Consider the following 24,106-nt stretch of genomic DNA (forward strand, 5'->3'; position numbering starts at 1 on the left):
CTGCATTTTGTGTTCAATAGCTGGAATTTGGAGCTGGAGATGTTCAAGGACCTTTACTTGGGATGAAAATATTTCGAAACCTCACTTCACAAAGGTAAATGATGTAAACAGGTCACATGGTTATATTTCATAACAGCCGTATTGTCACTGCTATTTTATTCTGTATTTATTGGAAAAATGGCCAGATGTTTTTTGACAATGGAAAGATGTAGATTTCCATTGTTCTTTATGTGAAAAGATGCTTGCTGGCTAAGATTTTTGCCTTGTTGTTTTGGATATGATAAAGTTTGCAGATGATATAAAAATCGTGGGAGTTGTGTACAGTGGGAAGCTTGTTGAAGGATTCAGCAAGATGTAGACCAGTTAGAAATGTGGGCAGAGAAATGACAGATGGAGTTTAATCCAGACATCAGAGAAGTGTCCAGTACTAAAGGGCATAGCTTTAAGGTAAGGGGAGAATGGTTAAAGATGATGTGTGAAGGTAGGGGAAGAATGGTTAAAGATGATGTGTGAAGCATTTTTTTAAACAGAGAGTGGTTGTCACCTGGCGTGCTCTGTCAGGGGAAGTGGTGGACGCAGGTATTATAGCAATGTTCAAGAGGTATGAACAAGGAATGGAGGAATATGAAGAAATGTGTGTAGTTTGCATTGGCCTCATGTTTAGCACAGACATTGTGGACCAAAGTGCTTGTTTCCGTCCAGGGGGTCAGGGTGGACATGGTGGAGGTTTACAAATACTTGGCGATACGAATTGACAATAAACTGGACTGGTCAAAGAACACTGAGGCTGTCTACAAGAAGGGTCAGGGCCGCCTCTATTTTCTGAGGAGACTGAGGTCCTTTAACATCTGGCGGACGATGCTGAGGATGTTCTACGAGTCTGTGGTGGCCAGTGCTATCATGTTTGCTGTTGTGTGCTGGGGCAGCAGGCTGAGGGTAGCAGACACCAACAGAATCAACAAACTCATTCGTAAGGCCAGTGATGTTGTGGGGATGGAACTGGACTCTCTGACGGTGGTGTCTGAAAAGAGGATGCTGTCCAAGTTGCATGCCATCTTGGACAATGTCTCCCATACACTACATAATAGGAAAACAGGTTATTATCTGAATGGTGGCCGATTAGGAAAAGGGGAGGTGCAACGAGACCTGGGTGTCATTATACACCAGTCATTGAAAGTGGGCATGCAGGTACAGCAGGCGGTGAAAAAGGCGAACGGTATGCTGGCATTTATAGCGAGAGGATTCGAGTACAGGAGCAGGGAGGTACTACTGCAGTTGTACAAGGCCTTGGTGAGACCACACCTGGAGTATTGTGTGCAGTTTTGGTCCCCTAATCTGAGGAAAGACATCTTTGCCATAGAGGGAGTACAAAGAAGGTTCACCAGATTGATTCCTGGGATGACAGGTCTTTCATATGAAGAAAGACTGGATGAACTGGGCTTGTACTCGTTGGAATTTAGAACATTGAGGGGGGATCTGATTGAAACGTATAAGATCCTAAAGGGATTGGACAGGCTAGATGCGGGAAGATTGTTCCCGATGTTGGGGAGGTCTAGAACGAGGGGTCACAGTTTGAGGATAGAGGGGAAGCCTTTTAGGACCGAGGTTAGGAAAAACTTCTTCACACAGAGAGTGGTGAATCTGTGGAATTCTCTGCCACAGCAAACTGTTGAGGCCAGTTCATTAGCTATGTTTAAAAGGAAGTTAGATATGGCCCTTGTGGCTACAGGGGTCAGGGGGTATGGAGGGAAGGCTGGGTTCTGAGTTGGATGATCAGCCATGATCATAATAAATGGCGGTGCAGGCTCGAAGGGCCGAATGGCCTACTCCTGCACCTATTTTCTATGTTTCTATGTTTCTATAATGTACTGGTTGGGCACAGGAGTACATTCAGCCAGAGACTCATTCCACCGAGATGCAACACAGAGCGTCATAGGAAGTCATTCCTGCCTGTGGCCATCAAACTTTACAACTCCTCCCTTGGAGGGTCAGACACCCTGAGCCAATAGGCTGGTCCTGGACTTATTTCCTGGCATAAATTACATATTACTATTTAACTATTTATGGTTTTTTTTTAGTATTTATTATTTATGGTGCAACTGTAACGAAAACCAATTTCCCCTGGGATCAATAAAGTATGACTATGACTATTTGTTCATGTTTGTGTTGCTCTATTTGTTTCTGCCGTTTTGACAGTATCTACTCCATCAAATCACTTAATTGCTTTAAATACCTCAACCAGCCTTTAATTTTCTAAATTCACACTGGCTTATCTAACTTATTCTTTTATAAATTGTTTCTTTTAAGCCTCAATGGAGAATTGGTGATTCACTTCTTCCAAAATTATTCTGTCCTTCTTGATGTTTGAGAGGCAAATGATCGCTGCCTTTAGGATTCTGAAGGGACTAGAAAATATACTCTATGACCCGCTATTTTTGCTTTTATCCAAAACCAAAGCTGCAGAAGAGAAGAGGGATTAAATTGAAAATTAAACTGAAAGAAACTTAAATCAGTGAATGAAATCAGTACAGTAAAACTCTGATAATCTGGATGATCAGGACTTTGGTGATGTTGGACTGGCAGATTTTCCATTTGGGTTTGGCTGACCAGTGTGAATTGTCGTTGATTACTCCTGATGAATGGTTAATAATTTAAAGGAATAGAGAAGTCAAGCAAGATGAGATTTTTATTTTAACACACAGCTGTCTTTGCCTACAAATATTCTCTTCATTTTCCTTGGCCCCACACAGTTTTGTCACCACTCACTGCGCCTTACAGTTTTCATCTCGTGGAATCCGTCCTGGGCTGACGACAGTTCTTGCACGAAACCTAGATAAGAACACGATGGGTTACCTGCAGTGGCGCTGGGGCACACAGTCCGCAATGAATACCAGTATAGTGCGGGACACCAAAACCAGCCATATAACAATAGCATTACAGGTAAGGTTAAATTTATACATTTTTAAAATATATGTACAGTTTTTTTATGATCTTGTTATCATGCGAAGAACATCTTCTGTTGTTCACTTTGATTCATTCCTTTTCCCACTCACCTGTCCCTCCCTACTGTTTGTGACCATCTTATGAATTGATACTGAAGCTTAGAACTCTTTCCCCTCTCAGTTATGTGGTGTCAACATTCCCAAGGCAGTTGCACCTGAGATGTAAAGTTCCTCTGGACCATCCCAACGTCAGAACACTAACTATAATGTCTATCACATTTTCCTAATTTCAGAAATACCCAGTTTTGACAGACTGGAATTGTCAACTTGTCCAGGAAGAGGTGATGTTCTTTTGTGGGTTGATTTCAAATCCATTTTACTTTGGATATTTAAGCCTATGGTCAAAAGGACTATTATTCTATCAATATGTCTTAAGACTGAACCAATATCCATGAGGTGAAATGAGTGCCTGACCCACTTTGCCACCAGTTTCTACCTCATTATTAAAAGTATTTTGAGTAAACAAAATATGTATATTTATTTTACAGCTTGGAATTCCTCATTCTTTTATGTTACTGAGTTATCAATACAAGTTCCAGGATGAAGATCAAACTAGGGTAAAGGGGACAATCAAGTAAGTTTTTTTTGTGTTTTTTTTTACATAGGAGGTTAAGATCTTAAGATTAGCTTTATTTGTTGCATGTACATCAAAACATACAGTGAAATGCATTGTTTGCGTCAACGATCAATACAGTCCAAGGATGTGCTTTCTGGGAGCAGCACACAAGTGTCGCTAGGTTTTCGACACCAACGTAGCAGGCCCACAACTTACCCTTACTTTTACCTGTACATGTTTGGAATGTGAGAGGAGACCAGACCATCCAGAGGAAACCCATGCATTCACAGGAAAAAAAGTACAAACTCCTTAGAGATAGCAGTGGGAATTGAACCCCAATTACTGGTGTTGTAAAGCATTACACTAGCCACTATGCTATTGTGTCACCCTACTATAAAGGTTGCAACATTTACTATATAAGTATTAAAGCATACTAGCACACAACGGCAATAACATAAAATGCAGATACCTGACATCAGTAAATGGGAATGTTTATTAAATTTTAAAAAAGAATATGCCTTTCGCCAAATATTTCTGGAACAGAAATAGTTCACCAAATTTAAAACAACTTAAGACAAAGATTTATGTAACTTGTGTATTGACCAACAGAGCGTTATGGCTACAGGCAAGAATCTAATAAAAACTTTTGATGGTAAAATATCAGCTAATAGATCTAGAATGTTTTAATGTGACAAAATTCAAAGATGCATAGCGAGGAAATAAATCTACACTGAAGTGACTATATTTCACAGAACCTTGTGTGGTTCTCGCTGCAGGGCAGGATTCTTTGGCACTTTGGTCGAATACGGCGCTGAAAGGAAGATATCCAGACACAGCGTCTTAGGTGCAACTGTTAGCATTGGAGTACCTCAGGGAGTGTCTCTCAAAATTAAGTATGTACTGAAAAAGAATGCATTGTTATATGTTTTTAAAAAATTCTTTAGATGACCATATTTTGTTTTAAGAAGCCAAATAATGTGTTGATTTGTTGTTGGAAGTTTTCCATTTCAGAATATTTGTTCCCTGGACTTGTGTAGTTGCTGAGCTATTGAGCAAAAGGATGTGGGTTCAATTCCTTTCCATTCTGTAACGAGCTAGCAGGCCATGAAACTGAGATATGATGACTTCATCAATACTTATCCTCGTGCTTTAGGAAACGTTTAGTAGAGTTTTAAGGATAGATTCTTTTAATTGCCTTTACAACTTAATTGTACAGAAAAGATAAAAAGGTAGGTTCCTTGAAAGAATAAATACCAGGGGGAAAAAGTATATGCTATTTCCAGACCTGGTATATGACAGGCCCTATTATAGACTCATTTTGCCCAATGTTACACTATGTAAAAGTATTTAAAGATCATTTCAGATAGATGGAGTAGCCATGATCTAACTGAGTCACTGTGTGACTTGAATTGTCTCATTACAATACAGTGGATTTCTCTACAGAAGCGTTTTAATGTTTAATCTTGGGAAATTGTTCTTCACGTGGCGTCTCCTCAGTGTTTCTCCAAGTGCTGCAGCCAACATCACAGAGTAAAATGATACTATGCTTGTGACTGGCATGACAACATACTTTGGTGCGCAGCAGGTTGTGTTCTCCTTATCGAGAACAAGCTGTTGGCTTTTCTCCATCCCTCAACTTAATAGCAGATATGCTGCTCAGGGTACTGGACAGCTGTGCAGGTCAAAAGGTCCAGATTCAATTCCCAGACTTTTACAGAATTAGATACGTTCCATTGGAAGATTGGTGCTATCAGAACTTGCTGTGATGTTCTGCTTGATGTCATGCATATAGATTAGGTGCCCTAGCTTTCTGACTGTTGAGCAGTTACTTTGAAGAAATGGAGATATACATCCTGTCTCAAGCTTGTACTGCAGGTTAAGCATTTGTGAGTACCATTTTTTCTTTCTGATTTTTGATTTTACTTTCCATTTGTTCCAGATTAAATCGAGCCAGCCAGACTTACTTCTTCCCTATTCATCTGACAGACCAACTCCTGCCCAGTGCCATTTTCTATGCTACTGTTGGACCTCTGGTCATCTATTTTGCCATGCATCGACTCATTATCAAACCCTACCTCTTAGCACAAAAAGAAAAGTGAGTGTTTCTTTGGCAGGTACCAGTCAATCTTGTTCTTTAGTGTTTAGTTTTCCCTGCTTTTAATCCTACAATTGTAGTTAATCTAATTATACATATAGGTGTGTATGCTGCTGAGTATAGAGCCAAGCCATTAAGATCAGAATCCTGTACACCCGCCCACTCCAGACACATTTCTGGCTGACGACCAGTCTCTTCGTTACTGTATTCCAAAGAGTACTGCCTTCAGAAGAGAGAATACACAGAAGAAAAAATATAGATTAAAAGTATTCTGCGAGTAATTGTGCTGAAATCTTTTTGCACTTGGTATTACAGTGGTTGCTAAATATGAAAACAAGACCCAACAATCATGTAAATTTTGCAAGTCGTCCATATGACACACAAATTTTTCAAGAGCTTCTCTCAGTCACATTGGTCTTAGACTGTCTATTTCCAAAAATACATCCAGTGCTCTTAGTTTGAAATCAGTTGGGAACTCGCTTCCAAAACCCTCCTACTGGACTCCAGTCTAATAATAACCCTTCAAGTTACTGTCATCTACCTGCTTCAGCATTCCTAACAACCAGATAAATTGCACCTTCTAAATTCCTCCATTTTCCACACATTGTTTTAAGTTAAATTAAAGAATTCTTGAACACAAACCTTGTTTCCAATTTTCCATATTAGAGCAAATATTTTGTGGGTCATTTCCATTGCAAATTTCTTTGCTGTATTTCCTGTTTAATGTTGACAGATACAGTGTAATTACAGGCTCTGGCCATATAATGGCTCTGTGGAGCAACTTTTCTGATATCTTTCCAAACTTCACTACAACCTTACTGATGAAGGGAAACCCATATTCATCAAATGCTTGTCAGCAACATCACTGAGAATTTATAAAAATTGTATGGACGTCACAATTGAGTTCAAGCCATAAACTACCTACTGTTGGTTCATTCTCTATCTAGTGCCTATTTTATCTTATTAAGGCTGTGAAGCCTCTTACTTAAAAATAGTTTGTTCATATAGTGAGTTAACATTTTGCTCTGTGTCTGTGTGTTATCTGCTAGGGAACTGGAGAAACAGAGAGCGAATTCATCAAGTACAATAGCATTAAAAAAGCAAGAAGCTGAGGCAGCGGTAAGAGATGCAACATTTATCAGTTACAAGAAAAATGCATGCGCAGCTGAAACATGAAGTGATGGTAATGTGACGTTTCCCAATGTCTTCCAGGACTGACAGTAGGGAGGTTTTATTTGCCCATAGTATATTGAGTCATTTCCAGTGCCCTCATTTATTGACCATTCTTGATTTCATCGTTCATTGAGAAGCACATACAACTAAGAGTGGAATTCAGTCATTCAGAGCAGTCCATCTTAAAATGCCCAAAACTGTGGAGGTTAAAAGTCAACCACACTGATGGTCTAGAATTTCACAATCCAGCTTTGTATAAGAACATAGGATATAGGAGCAGAATTAGCCCATTTGGCCCATCGAGTCTGTTCTGTCACTTCATCATGGCTGAATCCAATTTTCCTCTCAGCCCCAATCTCCTGCCTTCTCCCTGTATCCCTTCTTGCCCTGACCAATCAAGAATCTGTCAACCTCTGCCTTAAATATACATAAAGATTTGGCCTCCACAGCAGCCAGTGGCAAAAAAGAATTTTACAGATTCACCACTCTCTGGCTAAAGAAGTTCCTCCTCATCTCCATTCTAAAAGGACCCCCCCTCTATTCTGATTCTGTGCCCTGGGGTCTTAGACTCTCTCACCATAGGAAATATCCTCTCTACTCAATCAAGCCTTCCACCAATTGATAGGTTTTAATGAGATCATCCCTCATTCTTCTGAATTCTAATGAATACAGGCCCAGAGCCATCAAATGTTCTTCATATGACACGCCGTTCAATCCTGGATTAATTTTTGTGAACCTCCTTTGAACCTGCTCCAGTTTTAGCACATCCTTTCTAAGATAAGGGACCCAAAACTGCTCACAGTACTCCAAATGAGACCTCACCTGTGCTTTATAAAGTTTCAACATTACATCCTTGCTTTTATCTTCCAGTCCTCTTGAAATGAATGCTAACATTGCATTTGCCTTCCTCACCACAGACTAAACTTGCAAATTAACCTTTAGGGGATCCTGCACAAGGACTCTGAGGTCCCTTTGCACCTCAGATTTTTGCACATTCTCTCCATTTAGAAAATAGTCAACCCTTTCATTTCTTCTACCAAAGTGCATGACCATACACTTCCTGACACTGTATTCCATCTGCCATTGCTTTGACCATTCTCTTAATCCAAGTTCTCCTGTGGCCTCTACTTCCTCAAAATTACCTTCCCCTCCACCTATTATCTGCAAACTTTGCAGCAAAACCATCAATTCCATCATCCAAATCATTGACATATGACATAAAAAGAATTGGATCCCAAAGGATGGGAACACTGTGAGTCACTGACAACCAACCAGAAAAGGCTCTTTTTATTCCCACTCTTGCCTCCTGCCAATCAGTCTCTGCTTTATCCATGCTACAATCTTTCCTGTAATACCATGGGCTCATAGCTTGTTAAGCAGCCTCACGTGTGGTACCTTGTCAAAGGTCTTCTGAAAATCCAAGAACACAATATCAGCTGCTTTTCCTTTGAATTGACCTAATTACTTACGTCCTTCATATACATGAAGAGTAAAAATCTTTATGCTGCGTCTAAATGTGCAATGTGCAATTTATTGTAATTTATAATAAGTGGTATGTACAACAAGATAGTCAATGTAACATACAAATACAGTTGTGTCAGCATGAATTAAGCAGTCTGCGGCCTGGTGGAAGAAGCTCTCCTGGAACCTGTTGGTCCCGGCTTTTATGCTGAGTCCTGCAACTGAGGGAAGTACATTTCCCATACCAGGCAGTGATGCAGCCAGTCAGGATGCTCTCAATTGTGCCACAATAGAAAGTTCCTGCTTGTTATTTCTTCAAAGAATTCCAACAGATTTGTCAGGAAAGATTTTCTCTTGAGGAAACTACGCTGACTATGGCCTATTTTATCCTCCAAGTACCCTGAGACCTCATCCTTAATGATCGACTCTAACATCTTCCTAATCAGAGGTCAGACTAGCTGGCCTATAGTTCCCTTTCTTCTGCCTCTCTTCCTTCTTGAAGAGTGGGGTGACATTTGCAATTTTCCAGTCTTCCGGAACCATTTCAGAATCTAATGATTCTTGGAAGATCATTACTAATATCTCTATGAGCTATTCAGCCACCTCTTTCAGAACTCTGGGGTGTACACCATCTGGTCCGGGTGATTTATCTACCTTCAGGCCTTCCAGACCTCCCAAGAACCTTCTCTCTAGTTATGGTAACTTCACATACTTCATGCCCCCAACACGTGGAACTTCCACCACACTGCTAGTGTCTTCCACAGTGAAGACTGATGCAAAATACTTATTTAGTTCATCTGCCATTTCCTTGTCCCCCATTGTTGCCTCTCCAGCATCGTTTTCCAGTGGTCTGATATCCACTCTCACCTCTCTTTTACACTTTATGTACCTGAAGAAACTTTTGGTATTCTCTTTAATATTATTGGCTAGCTTACTTTCATATTCCATCTCTATCTTCTTAATGACTTTTTTAGTTACCATCTGTTGGTTTTTAAAAGTTCCCAATCCTGTGACTTCCCACTAATTTTTGCTCTATTATATCTCCTCTCTTTGGCTTTTATGTTGGCTTTGACTTCTCTTGTTAGCCACGGTCATACCACGTTTCCTTTAGAATACTTCTTCCTCTTTGGGATGTACATATCCTGTGTCTTCCGAATTGCTTCCAGAAATTCCAGTCATTACTGCTCTGCCGTCATCCCTGCCAGTGTACTTTTCCAATCAATTCTGGCCAACACCTCTCTTATGCCTCTCTAATTCTCATTACTGCACTGTAATACTAATACATTTGACTTTAGCTTTGCCTTCTCTAATTTCAGGATGAGTTTGATCATACTATGATTACTTTCCCCGAAGAGTTCTTTTACCTTAAGCTCTCTAATCAATTCTGGTACATTGCACAACACCCAGTCCAGAATAGCTGATCCCCTCATGGGCTCAACCATAAGCTGCTCTAAAAAGCTATCTAGAGATTCCCTTTCCTGGAATCCAGCACCAACCTGATTTTCCCAGTCTATATGCATATTGAAGTCCCCCATAACCTTTGTAATATTGCTCTTTTGGCATGTATTTTCTATTTCCCATTGTAATTTGTAGGCCACATCCTTACTATTGTTTTGGGGTTTGTATACAACTCCCATCAGGGTCTTTTTACCCTTGAAGTTCCTTAGCTCTATCCACAGTGATTCAACCCCTTCTGACCCTATGTCACCTCTTTCTAATGATTTAATTTCATTTTTTGCCATCTGAGCAACACCCGTTCCCTATGCCCTTTTTGCCTATTATTTCGATACAAATGTGTATCCTTGGACATTAAGCTCCCAGCTATAATCTTCTTTCAGCCATGGCTCAGTGATGCCTACAACATGATACCTGCCAATCAGCAAGTTCATCTACCTTATTCTGTATACTGCACATATTCAAGTACAACACCTTCAGTCCTGTATTCACCCATTTTGTTTTTGTTCACCTTTTATGTTGCAACTCATCCAGTTGACTGCAATTTTGCCCTATCAACAACCCCTCCTCAGTACACATTTCCTCTACTTGTTAACCAGCTACCTCATCTTCCATATTATCCGCCTTTCTTACAATACTTCTTGCATTGAAATATATACAGCTCGGCACTAGTCAGACTGTGCTTAACCTTTTGATTAATAACTTTGAATAAGGTCTTACCAACATCTGCCTCCACAACCTCTCCACTATCTGTTCTGGCACTCTAGTTCCCACCGTCCTGCAACTCTAGTTTAAACCCCACTGTACAGCATCAACAAACCTTCCCACTAGGATATTAGTCCCCCTCCAGTTCAGATGCAAACCATCCCTTTTGTACAGGTCCCACTTTTCCTGGAAGAGAGCCCAATGATCCAGAAATCTTATGCCCTCCCTCCTACACCAACTCCTTAGCCCTATATTGAAGTGTATAATCTTCCTAGTTCTTGCCTCAATAGCACGAGGCATGAGTAGCAATCCTGAGATCATAACCTTAGAAGTCCTGTCCTTTAACACCTATCTCCATGAACTGCCATGTAGAACCTCATCACTCATCCCACCCATGTCATTGGTACCTACATGGACCACAACCTCCGGTTGTTCACCTTCCCACTTAAGAATACTGAGGGCTTGACTTGAGATATCCCGGACCCCAGCACCCAGGAGGCAATATACCATCCAGGAATTTTGTTCTTGCCCCCAAAACCTCCTGTCCATCTGTCCATTCCCCTAACTAACAAATCCCTATCACCACAGTGAGGCTCTTCTCCCCCATTCCATTCTGAGTCACAGGAGCGGCTGTGACTTCTCTCCGTTAGGTCATTTCACCCCCCCCCCCCCCGCCCCACTGACAGTATCCAAAGTGTTGTTGAAGGGGATGGCCACAGGGGTACTCTGCACTGGCTCCTTAACCCTCTCCCCTTCCTGACTGTCACTCAACTTCCTGTGCCCTGCATCTTGGGTGTAACTACCTCTCTATATGTCTCATCTATCGCCCCCTCAGCCTCCTGAATGATCTGGAGTTCATCCAGTTCCAGCTTCAGCTCCTTGGCACAGATTGTGAGAAGCTGCAGCTGGATGCACTTCTCACAGTTGTAGTTGTCAGGGACATTGGAGGTCTCCCTGCCTTCCACATCCCACAAGAGGAGCATTCAACTATCCTGCCTGGCGTATCAACTGTCCTAGCTGAGCAGACAGAAAGAAGGATAGGGGAAAAAAAAATCATCCTAGAGCTTTTCTTTCCTTTGCGTTCTCTGACTGAAGCCTCGAAGAGCTGTAGCCTCACCACTCTGACTGTGCACTCAGACGACAGCCGCTGTGCTTACCACTGCCTTCCTTTAACTTGCTTTTGCTAATCAATCTCAAACGCCGATTGGCTACTGGTCAGAGCTCTTTTTCACTGTAGTGAACCTCTGCTGCCTTTTGTACTTGGGCCCAGTTGAAGCCCCTTCTCTCAAAACTTACAATATCCAGATTGGGTTCTGGTCAAAGTTCTTTTTTTATATATATAGGTAGCATAATTTCTCTCCTGAAAAACAGTTACCACAACTTGGTAGCTTCACAGTTGCTGCTACTGAGATGATTTTTAATTGCAGATTTAAATACAAATATACAAATACAAATTTTTCTGCCATTTTGTGATACAAAGTTGTGTGTTTTTGGCCCAATAAATTAGTTATTGTGTTCTGATACCCCACTAAAAGCAGCACTAGTATCGTGGAAGCTAGGAACAGAAGAAAGCCATTTAAGCTTAGTTATGTTCCACTATTCATTGACATGTGTCAGCCACAGTATAACAGTTTCATCCACCTGTGCCTCCATCCCCTTTGAAATTCTTAACTAAAGAAAAAAGAATAGCAATCTTAATGTGCTGTACTTGTTGATCAACAGAAAGTATTGATCAATTCCTTAAAAGACTCTTACAAGCACAACCAAATCACCCTTAACCTTCTGTATTCCAAAAATGTAGCTTGGTTTGTTACCTAACCCCTGAAACTCTGGATACATACTGACATATCTGAGAATATTCCCTCCAAAGCCAATGTAAACTTTCTAAATAATGAACTGCACAGATGTAAATGGACCAGACTTGCTTTGCCTCAGTTAAACTAAGCTTAGCTGTGGCCAGGGATCCGACTGTGACTCGCTAACCCTTTACATTTGGAATGACTGTTTAAACAAAGAAAGAAACTGTGAAGAGCAACTGTGGTACAGTACTTTCACAAGGATTGAGCACCTTTTAAGGAGATTTGTAATTCCAGTGAGAAATCTGTTATTTTAAGTCCCTATGCAGTAGCTTAGCTGGGTATGGCTTGATGCATTAGAAAGCTATGCAGTTGTGGAGTCATTCTTGAATAAAATAGAATTTTTAATTCTGTTAACATGAAGCTGCTGAAATGTTTAGTTGTCTTTCAAGGAAGAAATTCTGCCCTCCTTGTCCATTTTGGCTTGTATAAGGCTTGTGTCTTGTCAATGTGGTTGATTTCCAGCTGCCTCCTTAGTTTTCAGGCAAATAAGGATACCAGTAAGTGCTGGCATTGTGATCAACATCCATGTTCTGTGAACAACTAAATTTTAAAACAAAATCGAACAACACAGGAAGGTGTCCTTTTCTAGTCTTGCATTGTAGTACAAGATTTCTTCCATTGTGTGGCACCAGAGAGCTTTGTTCCAGCACTGACCAGTTTCTGTTTCGGAGGCTGATCATCAGGATATTTTTGAAAAGTAAGGTATTGTTGAACCAGAAAAAGTTGTTACTGGGTGAATGGAACTTCATGTTAGCTAGATATTGGATGAGCTCCAGTGTAAAGGTTTAGAATGGAGAGGCTGGATGGAGACTGGTGGCCTTAATGAAGTCTGAAGACAACCAAAATACCCTGCCTTTTAGTTTTTCCACAATCCTGCCAAGTGTTTAGATTTTAACTTGGGGTGCATACCATTCCAATTTCTATTGAAGAGAATGCTTAGAACAAAACAGTTTTAACATTTATATCAGTTTATTATTTTTCTCTGGCTACATATAATTCAAGAAATTCCTTGCTAATCACAAATTTATCCTGAACTTCCTATTGAGCTGATAGTCAACAATTCCAGCATTTTGATATAATCTGCTCCTTGTAGTTTGAGTGGACTGATAATCTTTTAACAACTCTTGTTTTAGGTTCGGTTGATGCAAGAGTCTGTGAAGAGAATAATAGAAACAGAAGAATCTAAAATGGGTAAGAGTGTTGTTGCTGATTGTGTGGTGTTTGTCACTCATTTTATTTCTGTCCCATCAGCTCAGACACAATTTGTGAATTGCTTTTGACCTGAACAATCTAAGCGCAGTGACTGATGTTGGAAAGTATTTTTTTTTAATGAACTTCAGTGCATGGAAAAATTGATTACTTAATTTTTTTTTTAAGTCCGTAAAAGGAGAGTGCTTTGTAGTAGAGGGAATAAATTATACACTAGTGATTGAACTTTTGTGCTGAGTGACTATCTTTAGTCCAAAGTGGAGGGCTGCAGGTCGTAATTGTCCCCAGCATCTATTTTGCATGGCACAGAAATAAATTTGTTCTGCACTCTCTCATGCTTCTATATTCTATTTGTAATTACTTTATACATCTATTTTTTGAGATCTTGCCATTGCTACAAGGTCATCGTTAATTGGCCATCCCTAAATGTCCTTGAGAAGATGGTGGTTTGTTGACGTTATTAGTCACTCTGTTAAAAGTGCTCCTACAGTGGTGATAGGCAGTAAATTCCAGGAGTTAGACCTAGCAGTGATGTTTCCAAGTCAGAATGATGTGAACTTGGAGGGGAATCCTACAGGTAGTCATATTCCTATATGCTTGCTTCCTTTGTCCTTTTTGACGATAGAGGTCACATCTTTAGGAAATGTTCTTGAAGTTGTCTGGGTGTTTCTGGAAAATACACACTGAAGCCACTGTGTGCTGATGTTGGAGAGAATGAACACACATGGTAATTGATTGGGTGGCATCAAGTATTGAGATTGTTGAGATATATTGGCATTGCACTTACCCAGGCAATTTGAAAGTACTCCAACATGCTCCTGATTTATGTCTTCTGCATTGTGAAAAGAGCTTGGGGTTGTCAGGAGGATTCCCAGCCTTTGAATTTCTCTTCTCGCCACGGTATTTATGCAGTTCATCCCGTTGGGTTACTGATTCATCTTGACCCTAAAGTTATTGATAGTGAGGCACTCTGCAATGCTAAGGGAATTGACTGGCAAGTGTCAGTGGTTAGATTCTATTTGAAGGTAATCATTTGTAGTGCGGATATTATTTGCTACCTATCAGCCCATGCGTAAATGTTTCTTGGTCATACTACTGACAGGAATAGCCTTATTCATTTGTAGAGAAGTTGCGATTGAAATTGAGTACATATTGTGCTATTCACGGCGAATATCCTCACACTTAACCTTATGATGAAAGGAAGGCCATTGAAGGAGCTAATATTGGCTTCTCGATCTATCTGTGATGCTTTTAATGGTCTGACCAGCACTCAATACCTAACTTTCCATGAGTTCAATTTCCTCCCTAGAAACATAAACCTGATTTATTTTTTGTATGGCCTGTGACCATAAGCTTTAATTTCCAAACAATAAATTACCTCTCTAGTCTTCCTCTCAAAATAACCTCCTTTTATCTGTAAACAACAGGAATTCTGCAGATGCTGGAAATTCAAGCAACACACATCAAGGTTGCTGGTGAACGCAGCAGGCCAGGCAGCATCTCTAGGAAGAGGTACAGTCAACGTTTCAGGCCCAGACCCTTCGTCAGGACGAACTGAAGGAAGAGTTAATAAGAGATTTGAAAGTGGAAGGGGGAGGGGGAGATCCAAAATGATAGGAGAAGACAGGATGGGGAGGGATGGAGCCAAGAGCTGGATAGGTGATTGGCAAAAGGGATATGAGAGGATCATGGGACAGGAGGCCCAGGAGGAAAGATAAGGGGGGGGGGAACCCAGAGGATGGGCAAGGGGTATAGTCAGAGGGACAGAGGGAGAAAAGGGAGAGTGAGAGAAAGAATGTGTGTATAAAAATAAATAACGGACGGGGTATGAGGGGGAGGTGGGGCATTAGCAGAAGTTTGAGAAGTCAATGTTCATGCCATCAGGTTGGAGGCTACCCAGACGGAATATAAGGTGTTGTTCTTCCAACCTGAGTGTGCCTTCATCTTTACAGTAGAGGAGGCCGTGGATAGACATGTCAGAATGGGAATGGGATGTGGAATTAAAATGTGTGGCCACTGGGTGATCCTGCTTTCTCTGGCGGACAGACCATAGGTATTCAGCAAAGCGGTCTCCCAGCCTGCATCAGGTCTTGCTCCCGATGTGGCCTTCTATATACTGGCAAAATTTCACGCACATCTGCTCTCACTCCATCCTCCCGCCACCCCACTAGGAATAGGGTTCCTCTGGTCCTCACCTACCACCCCACCAGCCTCCGGGTCCAACATATTATTCTCTGTAACTTCCGCCACCTCCAACGGGATCCCACCACTAAGCACATCTTTCCCTCCCCCCCTCTCTGTGCTGTCCGCAGGAATCGCTCCCTACGCGACTCCCTTGTCCATTTGTTTCCCCCCCACCCCCTTCCCTCCCCTCTGATCTCCCTCCTGGCACTTATCCTTGTAAGCGGAACAAGTGCTACACATGCCCTTACACTTCCTCCCTCACCACCATTCAAGGCCCCAGACAGTCCTTCCAGGTGAGGCGACACTTCACCTGTGAGTCGGCTCGGGTGATATACTGTGTCCGGTGCTCCCGATGTGGCCTTCTATATATTGGTGAGACCCGACGCAGACTGGGAGATCATTTCGCTGAAAACCTATGCTCTGTCTGCCAGAGAAAGCAGGATCTCCCAGTGGCCACACATTTTAATTCCATATCCCATTCCCATTCTGACATGTCTATCCACGGCCTCCCCTACTGTAAAGATGAAGCCACACTCAGGTTGGAGGAACAACACCTTATATTCCGTCTGGGTAGCCTCCAACCTGATGGCATGAACATTGACTTCTCTAACTTCCGCTAATGCCCCACCTCCTCCTCATACCCCATCCGTTATTTATTTTTATACACACATTCTTTCTCCCACTTTCCTTTTTCTCCCTCTGTCCCTCTGACTATACCCCTTGCCCATCCTCTGGGCTTCCCCCCCCCCTTTTCCTTCTCCCTGGACCTCCTGTCCCATGATCCTCTCATATCCCTTTTGCCAATCACCTGTCCAGCTCTTGGCTCCATCCCTCCCCCTCTTGTCTTCTCCTATCATTTTGGATCTCCCCCCCCCCCACTTTCAAATCTCTGACCCACTCTTCCTTCAGTTAGTCCTGACGAAGGGTCTCGGCCTGAAATGTCGACTGTACCTCTTCCTAGAGATGCTGCCTGGCCTGCTGCGTTCACCAGCAACCTTGATGTGTGTTCCTTTTATCTGTGTTGAACTTTGTCAATTATTGCCACCCATTCTACACGTATATTAACAACATAATTTATTGCTGCTCTCCTCAGAAGTGAATCTTGCCCATTGCATCAGCATATTTGGAAGTTGTGTTTTTGATTCCAAAGTCTAGATCAGATGTGCAAAGCAATGGTCCCTCCATTAATCTTTGTGAAACGGCCTTCTACTGCAAATGGCTACCTTTTACTCCCAGTCTCTGCTTTCTATCCTGAACCCAGTTAGCAATCCTCTCTGCAATATATCATCCTGCAGAGGGCATGTTTGATCCTTTGCTAATTTTAATCTTGTTCCATTGGATTTTGTTTTTCTTTTAGATGTGTGTTATTTTATTCCTTTTGTGATTTTTGTTAACAATAAAAAATATTCTACTACTTTTTATCACTCTTTCCTTAATAAATATCATACTTTTAAATCCCATTTGATCTTTTTTCTTTATTGAAGTCATTTTCCTTTCAACCCTACAATGTCTTCTTTCCAAAACCTGATTGTTTCCAGTTGCCATTTTATTATAGGTATTGTGTATTGCTGTCTTGACAGCTTAACTTGTAAGATGGTTAGCTGCCTAAACATCTGTTCTAAAAGTCCTTTGACCACCCTAATTTATTCTTTCCTATGCCTCTATGTTTTTATATTTGATCTATTTGCAGTTATTGTAGATCCTTCCTGTTTCTACCTCTGCTCCTTTCCTTCACCCCTAGTATCTTGTTTTCAGATTCTCCGTTCTGTGTTCTCATTAGCTTGTGCAATTTATTGGGAATGTAAGCAGTGTTGCAGAAAGGCACATATCTACCTGTCTTCTCCCAGGTTTAATCATCACCAATGCCTGGTATGGGAAGTTTGTGACTGACAGCAGTGGTAAGAATGAGAAGGCAAAGGTTATTGATGTGACTATTCCTCTTCAATGTCTGGTGAAAGAGTCAAAACTCATCCTTACTGAAGCATGCAAGGTAAGGTTAATTTTTATATCTACAATGTTGACTTTCCCAACTTGCCTTTAGGCAGTCCATGAGCAACTTACTCCCAGTGCAGAACTTGGGATATTTTGCCTATTTTTTTGCCTTCACATCTACAGCTATGTTTAAACTTCGGGTTGTTTGCTATTCACTGATGACATCATTGACACTGGCATTGTAAGACCATAAGATATAGGAGCAGAATTAGGCCATTTGGCCCATCTAGTCTACTCCATCATTTCATCATGGCTGATCCATTTCCCCTCTCCGCCTCAATCTCCTGCCTTCTCCCCAGATCCCTTCATGCCCTAACCAATCAAGGGTCTATCAACCTCTCCCTTGGCCGCCACATCCACCTGTGGCAAAGATCACCACTCTCTGGCTGAAGAAACTCCTCTTCATCTCAGTTCTAAAAGGATGCCCCTCTATTTGGGGGCTGTGTCCTCTAGTCTTCGACTCCTTTACCATAGGGAACATCCTTTCCACATTCACTCTATCGAGGCCTTTCAACATTTAGTAGGTTTTATTGAGATTACCCCTCATTATGATGTGGGTGATTTGATCTTTCAGGTGATACAAGAGACTAGAATGCAATACACAACTTTTAAAACCTGCATATAAGACCGGAAGACATAGGAGCAGAATTAAGCCATTCAGCCTGTCGAGTCTACTCTTCCATTCTATCATGGCTGATTTATTATCTCTCTCAACCCCATTATCCTGCCTTTACCTTGCAACCTCTGATACCCTGTCTAATCAAGAACCTATCAACCTCTACTTTAAATATACCCAATGATTCGGACTCCACAGCTGTCTGTGGCATATTGGTTAGCACAGTGCTTTACAGTACCAGTGACCTGGGTTATCTGTTATCTGCTCCTGGCTTATCTGTAAGAATTTGTACGTCCCTGAGACCACGTGGGTTTATCTCCAGGTGTTCCAGTTTCCTCCCACAATTCAAAGATGTGCTGGTTGGTGGGTTAATTGATCATTGTAAATTATCCCGTGATTAGGTTGGGGTTAAATCGGGGGTTCTGAGTAGTGAGGCTGGAAGGCCCTATTCCATGCTGTGTCTCAATAAATAAACAAATATAAATAATTCACTCTCTGGCTAAAGGAAGTCCTCATCATCATATGATGTACTGCAAGCTTCATCATTGCTTCTGGCTTAGGATCCCATTGTATAATTTTGTTAGTTTTACTGCTAAAATGATGTACAGTGTGCTGTCATTATAAAAGAAAGACCTTGCAAATATACAGTGCCTTTCACGACTGCAGGATGTTCTGGAACATTTCACAGCCAAAGTACAATTGTTAGACAGGGAAACAAAAGCTCAGTTAATCTGATTTGATGGGTTTCGTCGTGACTCTCGTTTTGAGGTAATTTCCCACCTTGTAACTGGAGCTTTAATTCACCACTTGAACCCACCATCAGCAATATCATGTCTACAGTAAGTGCTCATATACTGTTGTGGAGGACTCAAACTTGTGATTTATGTCAGGGAACAGAGTGCTATCAACTAAGCCAAATAGCTAGAGAGCAAGAGTCATGTTCTAGCAACATTTTTGTAACTAAAATGATTTGTTCTCTAAACTTTGTTAATATCTTCCTAACATGATCTTCGATAGATCCCACTTTCTGTAATTGTGAATTAAAGTAGGATTATTGCTGTGATATTGGACCACGAAAAGCATAACAGCTAAGCATATTTTTTTTAAATTGCATCAATAAGTGTGTGTTCATCATCTGCCATGATCAAAAGTAAAACTTGGGAAGATTTATCTTCATTCCCCTTTCCACCCAAGCTTGTCACCAAAGCAGCTTCTCAATTGCTGCTGAAAAGTGAATAAAGCTGAGGATGTTCTAATCTGCGTGACCTGTTGCTACCCCAACTCCTTCTTCGTTGTAACATATGGGGCCATGGGGACCCCACTCTGTACTTGCCAAGTTTCTTCCTGCTCGCAATCCATTTGCATTGTTTTGCATATCTGACATCTTTTACAGGTTGGCGTGCCAGGATTCTATGACCCATGTGTCGGGGAGGAAAAGAGCCTAAAAGTGATTTACCTGTTCCGGGGAGTTCTGCATCAGGTCATGGCAGCGGACAACGAATCTCTCAGGATACCAAAGCAATGTATGTTCAAAGTGAACCCTTTCAACCATTGCAAAAATACTCAGTTAATATATACTCTTAATAATGTGCAAAGTACCAAATTCAGGATTTTAAGTCCAGCAGGAGGTACAAATTCCCAGTGTTTTGTGGTCATTTTAAATGAAGTCACACTTATACTTCAGTAGCTGCCTTTTTCAGCACTGTTTGATGAGTATTACAGTACATTGCTGGGATCAGGCTTGATGCACAAGATCTTGGTGGATGAGTTGCCAATGAAGCAAAGATGGCGAAGGCAGTTGGTAAAGTGGTAATGGGAAATGGCTTGGCTCTTTGGAGATAAATGTTTGGTACTTGTCTGTTAAACCTTTGTTTTTAAACCTTTGCTTCACTGTTGTCCTGATCTTACCGCATGCAAATATAGAGTAAATTATTACCTAAGAAATAGCACACAGCCACACACTTAAACACTTTCAACTGTGACATTATTATAAACAGAGGATCACTGATGATTCTGGTATTCTGATGCTCCTGGAGAGGCCAGAATTTATTGCTTATTCAGCCGCTGAGAAGGATGTGATGAGATGGTTTATTGGTGCATTGTAAGAAAAAGCTTGTGGGACTGGGCGTTAGAAAGTACATGTTAGCATTCAAGGTTAAGAGTTACAGGGAGAAGACAGAAAAATGGCAGTTAAGAAAAATAATGAGCCATGACTGAATGAAGAAGAAGACTTGATGGTCTTGAATGGTCTAATTATTTAATTAAATCTTATGGTCTTAACTAAGACAAAATAACAAAGTTATTTACAATGGGTTTAAAATGGGAAATGGAAGATTGTTGAGTGTTATCCACCACCTTTTGTTTCTCAGCTCCACAGGAAAAAATAATTTCCCTGTTAACCAGAGTTCCTCTTGTCCTCTCTCAGCACCCCATGAGCCTCCACATCCAGCACATCATTCTCCGCAACCTCCACCATCTTCGACAGGATCTTACCACTAAATACTTCTTTATCTCCCCCCGCCTGCTTTCTGCAGGGGTCGCTCCCTCTGTGATCCCCTTACCTATTCGTCTCCGCCACCCCCCATCGGTCTCCCTCTCGGTACTTATCCCTGCAAGCGGAGGAAGTGCTACAGTGTCCATTCACCACGTCCTCTCACCTGGAAGGACTGTGTAGGACCTGATTCTATTCAGGGTCCCAAACAGTGCTTCCAGCTGAGACAGCACTTTACTTGTGAATCTGTTGGGGTCGTCCACTGTATCCACTGCTCCCAGTGAGGCCTCTTCTACATTGGTGAGACCCACCGTAGATTAAGAGACCACTTCGTTGAGCAGCTTTGCTCCATCCACAAAAGAGAAGCATTTCCCACTGGCCAACCATTTCAATTCCAATCCCCATTCCCATCCCAACATGTCGGTCCATGGCCTCCTTTAATGCCACAATGAGGACGCTATGAGGTTGGAGGAACACACTTTATATTCCATATGGAAGGCCTCCAACTTGATAGCATGAACATCGATTTCTCTAATGGTAATTTTTTCCTCCCCCTTCCCTCTTCTTTCATTCCCCACCCTGGTTACCCTCTGGGCTCTTCTCTTCACCTGCCTATCAGCTCCCCCTGGTGCCCCTCCTTTCTCACATGGTCCACTCTCCTCTCTTATCAGATTCCTTCTCTGTCATTTTACTTTCTTCACCTATTACCTCTCTGCTTTTTACTTCATTTTGCCTATCCTCTCCCACCTCCCGCTCCGTCCCCTCTCCCACCTCCAGCTCCGGCCCCTCTCCCACCTCCCGCTCCGGCCCCTCTCCCACCTCCCACTCTGTCCCCTCTCCCTCCTTCTTATTCCGCTTTGTCCCCCTTCCAGTCCTGATGAAGGACCTCAGCCTGAAATGTTGACTGTTCATTTCCATGGACACTGCCTGACCTGCTGAGTTCCTCCAGCATTTTGTGCATGTTTCTCTGAATTTCTGCAGTCCTGTTCAGTAGCTCAAGTCTTATCCCCCCTGTGAGCATTGTCACTGTTTGCTTTGGCAGTTATCCTTTATAGGGAAGCAAAGGGAATGGTGGATATATTTGTAGCTTGAGATTTCTAAATTTGTATCTGATTTGTATTTCAATCTGGCATACTACTTAATAAAGGATGTTATTGTCTCATCAACATTTTTTTAAATAATCAACAACTATTTTTTATCTGCAATTAATGTGTGGTTTGTGGCTGAGTAACTGCTTCCTCTGATTCCCTTTACAGCGCACAGGGTTGACACGGATCGTTGAGGAGGAGATGTGCTACGATATGGGGTTGGACCTGAACAGAGATCAGCTGCTAAACATCTCCATATACCATAAATTAAAGAGAGAATGCACATATGATTATTTTTATGTATGTAGAGTTTTTTTGTTCTTTTCTGTGTATAGAAGATTAAAAAATGCTTTTACAGATCACTAAAACATTTGGTCATGGATTTTCCATGTCATTTTTGTCACTGGATGCTGTAACAGTCTGAACTATTTCAGACCTTGTGTAGCAATTCCTGTGCTCTGGAAAAAAAAAGATTGTTTTAAGTCTATTTGATGTACAAAGAAATTAAAAAAATAAACCCAGATACTATTGCCATAATAAAACTTCCTTTTATTTAGTTTCCATTCTCCATCTGCAAATCTAGGCAGGTTATTTCAGCATTATGTGAAGGAAGATCATCATGTCTTCAATATCAGACTAGAAAGAGCCTTGTTCTAAAAGTATGTGTCTTTAATATCCTTTTAAAAGAATGTGCAGTAATTTTTCAGAAAACCTTATTTTAAGATGATTTCCTGGGAGAGAAATTTTACATTGTTATGATCAATGGCTACCCATAACAAGACTCATTAAGTTATGATCCAGTTGGATTCTCTTCTGGGATAGTGAAGAGTTTTGCTGGATATTACTTGCTTCAGCTGCTCTGGGATCTGGAAATCTGGCAAAAACCAAAGTCAAAAAATGGCTAACAAGGTGTTAAGCATGAACAAAAATTGCTTGCATTTCTAAAGTGCCTTTAAAAGAGAGGTATGTACAGGCATAATCAGAGAAACATTGAGGGGCCTGGGTAATGATCTTGGAGGCCGGGTTAGAAACATAGAAAACCTAGAGCACAATACAGGCCCTTCGGCCCACAAAGCTGTGTCAAACATGATCTTACCTGAGAAATTACCTAGGGTTACCCATAGCCCTCTATTTTTCTGAGCTCCATGTACCTGTCCAGGAGTCTCTTAAAAGACCCTATCGTATTTGCCTCCACCACCGTTGCTGGCAGCCCATTCCACGCACTCACCACTCTCTGAGTTTTTAAAAAAAAACTTACCCCTGATAACTCCTCTGTACCTACTTCCAAGCACTTTAAAACTGTGCCCTCTCATGCTAGACATTTCAGCCCTGGGAAAATGACTATCCACATGATCAATGCCTCTCATCATCTTATACACCTCTATCAGGTCACCTTTCATCCTCCGTCGCTCCAAGGAAAGAAGTCCGAGTTCCCTCAACCTATTCTCATAAGGCATGTTCCCCAATCCAGGCAACATCCTTGTAAATCTCCTCTGCACCCTTTCTATGGTTTCCACATCCTATAGTGAGGCGACCAGAACTGAGCACAGTACTCCAAGTGGGGTCTGACCAGGGTCCTATATAGCTGCAACATTACCTCTCTGCTCCTAAGCTCAATCCCATGATTGATGCAGGCCAATGCACCATATGATTTCTTAACCACAGAGTCAACCTGCGCAGCAGCTTTGAGTGTCCTATGGACTCGGACCCCAAGATCCCTTTGATCCTCCACACTGCCAAGAGTCTTACCATTAATACTATATTCTGTCATCATATTTGACCTACCAAATGAACCACCTCACACTTAACTGGGCTGAACTCCATCTGCCACTTCTCAGCCCATTTTTGCATCTATCAATGTCCCACTGTAACCTCTGACAGCCCTCCACACCATCCACAACACCTCCAACCTTTGTGCCATCAGCAAATTTACTAACCCATCCTCCACTTCTTCATTCAGGTCATTTATAAAAAATCACAAAGAGGAGGGGTCCCAGAATAGATCCCTGAGGCATACCACTGGTGATTGACCTCCATGCAGAATATGACCCATCTACAACCACTCTTTGCCTTCAGTCAAATGCCTTGCTGAAATCCACATACAAATAACAATTGTAATCAGATAACAATTCAGCATTGCACAAGAGAAGTTGACATTGGGTTGGGTGTCTGAAGTTTGTTTCCAGTATACGTTTGGCAGGGTGTTAAAAGAGCAGTGAG

General features: G+C 41.6%; 1 protein-coding gene across 3 annotated transcripts in view; it reads left to right on the plus strand.

Moving 5' to 3' along the window:
- LOC134338002 (dnaJ homolog subfamily C member 11) overlaps positions 1 to 22,417 on the plus strand; it is a 42,067-nt gene extending 19,650 nt beyond the window's left edge. For 2 of the 3 annotated variants that reach the window (XM_063033487.1, XM_063033488.1), the window contains exons 7-16: positions 21 to 94; positions 2,751 to 2,940; positions 3,491 to 3,576; positions 4,335 to 4,451; positions 5,498 to 5,653; positions 6,703 to 6,772; positions 13,440 to 13,497; positions 17,547 to 17,689; positions 19,701 to 19,830; positions 22,055 to 22,417. In XM_063033487.1, coding sequence (XP_062889557.1) covers positions 21 to 94; positions 2,751 to 2,940; positions 3,491 to 3,576; positions 4,335 to 4,451; positions 5,498 to 5,653; positions 6,703 to 6,772; positions 13,440 to 13,497; positions 17,547 to 17,689; positions 19,701 to 19,830; positions 22,055 to 22,080 — 1,050 coding nt within the window. In that variant the 3' untranslated portion in view covers positions 22,081 to 22,417. The remainder of the gene's footprint in view (positions 1 to 20; positions 95 to 2,750; positions 2,941 to 3,490; positions 3,577 to 4,334; positions 4,452 to 5,497; positions 5,654 to 6,702; positions 6,773 to 13,439; positions 13,498 to 17,546; positions 17,690 to 19,700; positions 19,831 to 22,054) is intronic. The other variant, XM_063033491.1, reaches the window with a different exon arrangement.
- The last annotated feature ends 1,689 nt before the right edge of the window (positions 22,418 to 24,106 follow it).

This window comes from Mobula hypostoma, chromosome 25, assembly GCF_963921235.1.
Source record: "Mobula hypostoma chromosome 25, sMobHyp1.1, whole genome shotgun sequence".
NCBI lineage: Eukaryota > Metazoa > Chordata > Chondrichthyes > Myliobatiformes > Myliobatidae > Mobula > Mobula hypostoma.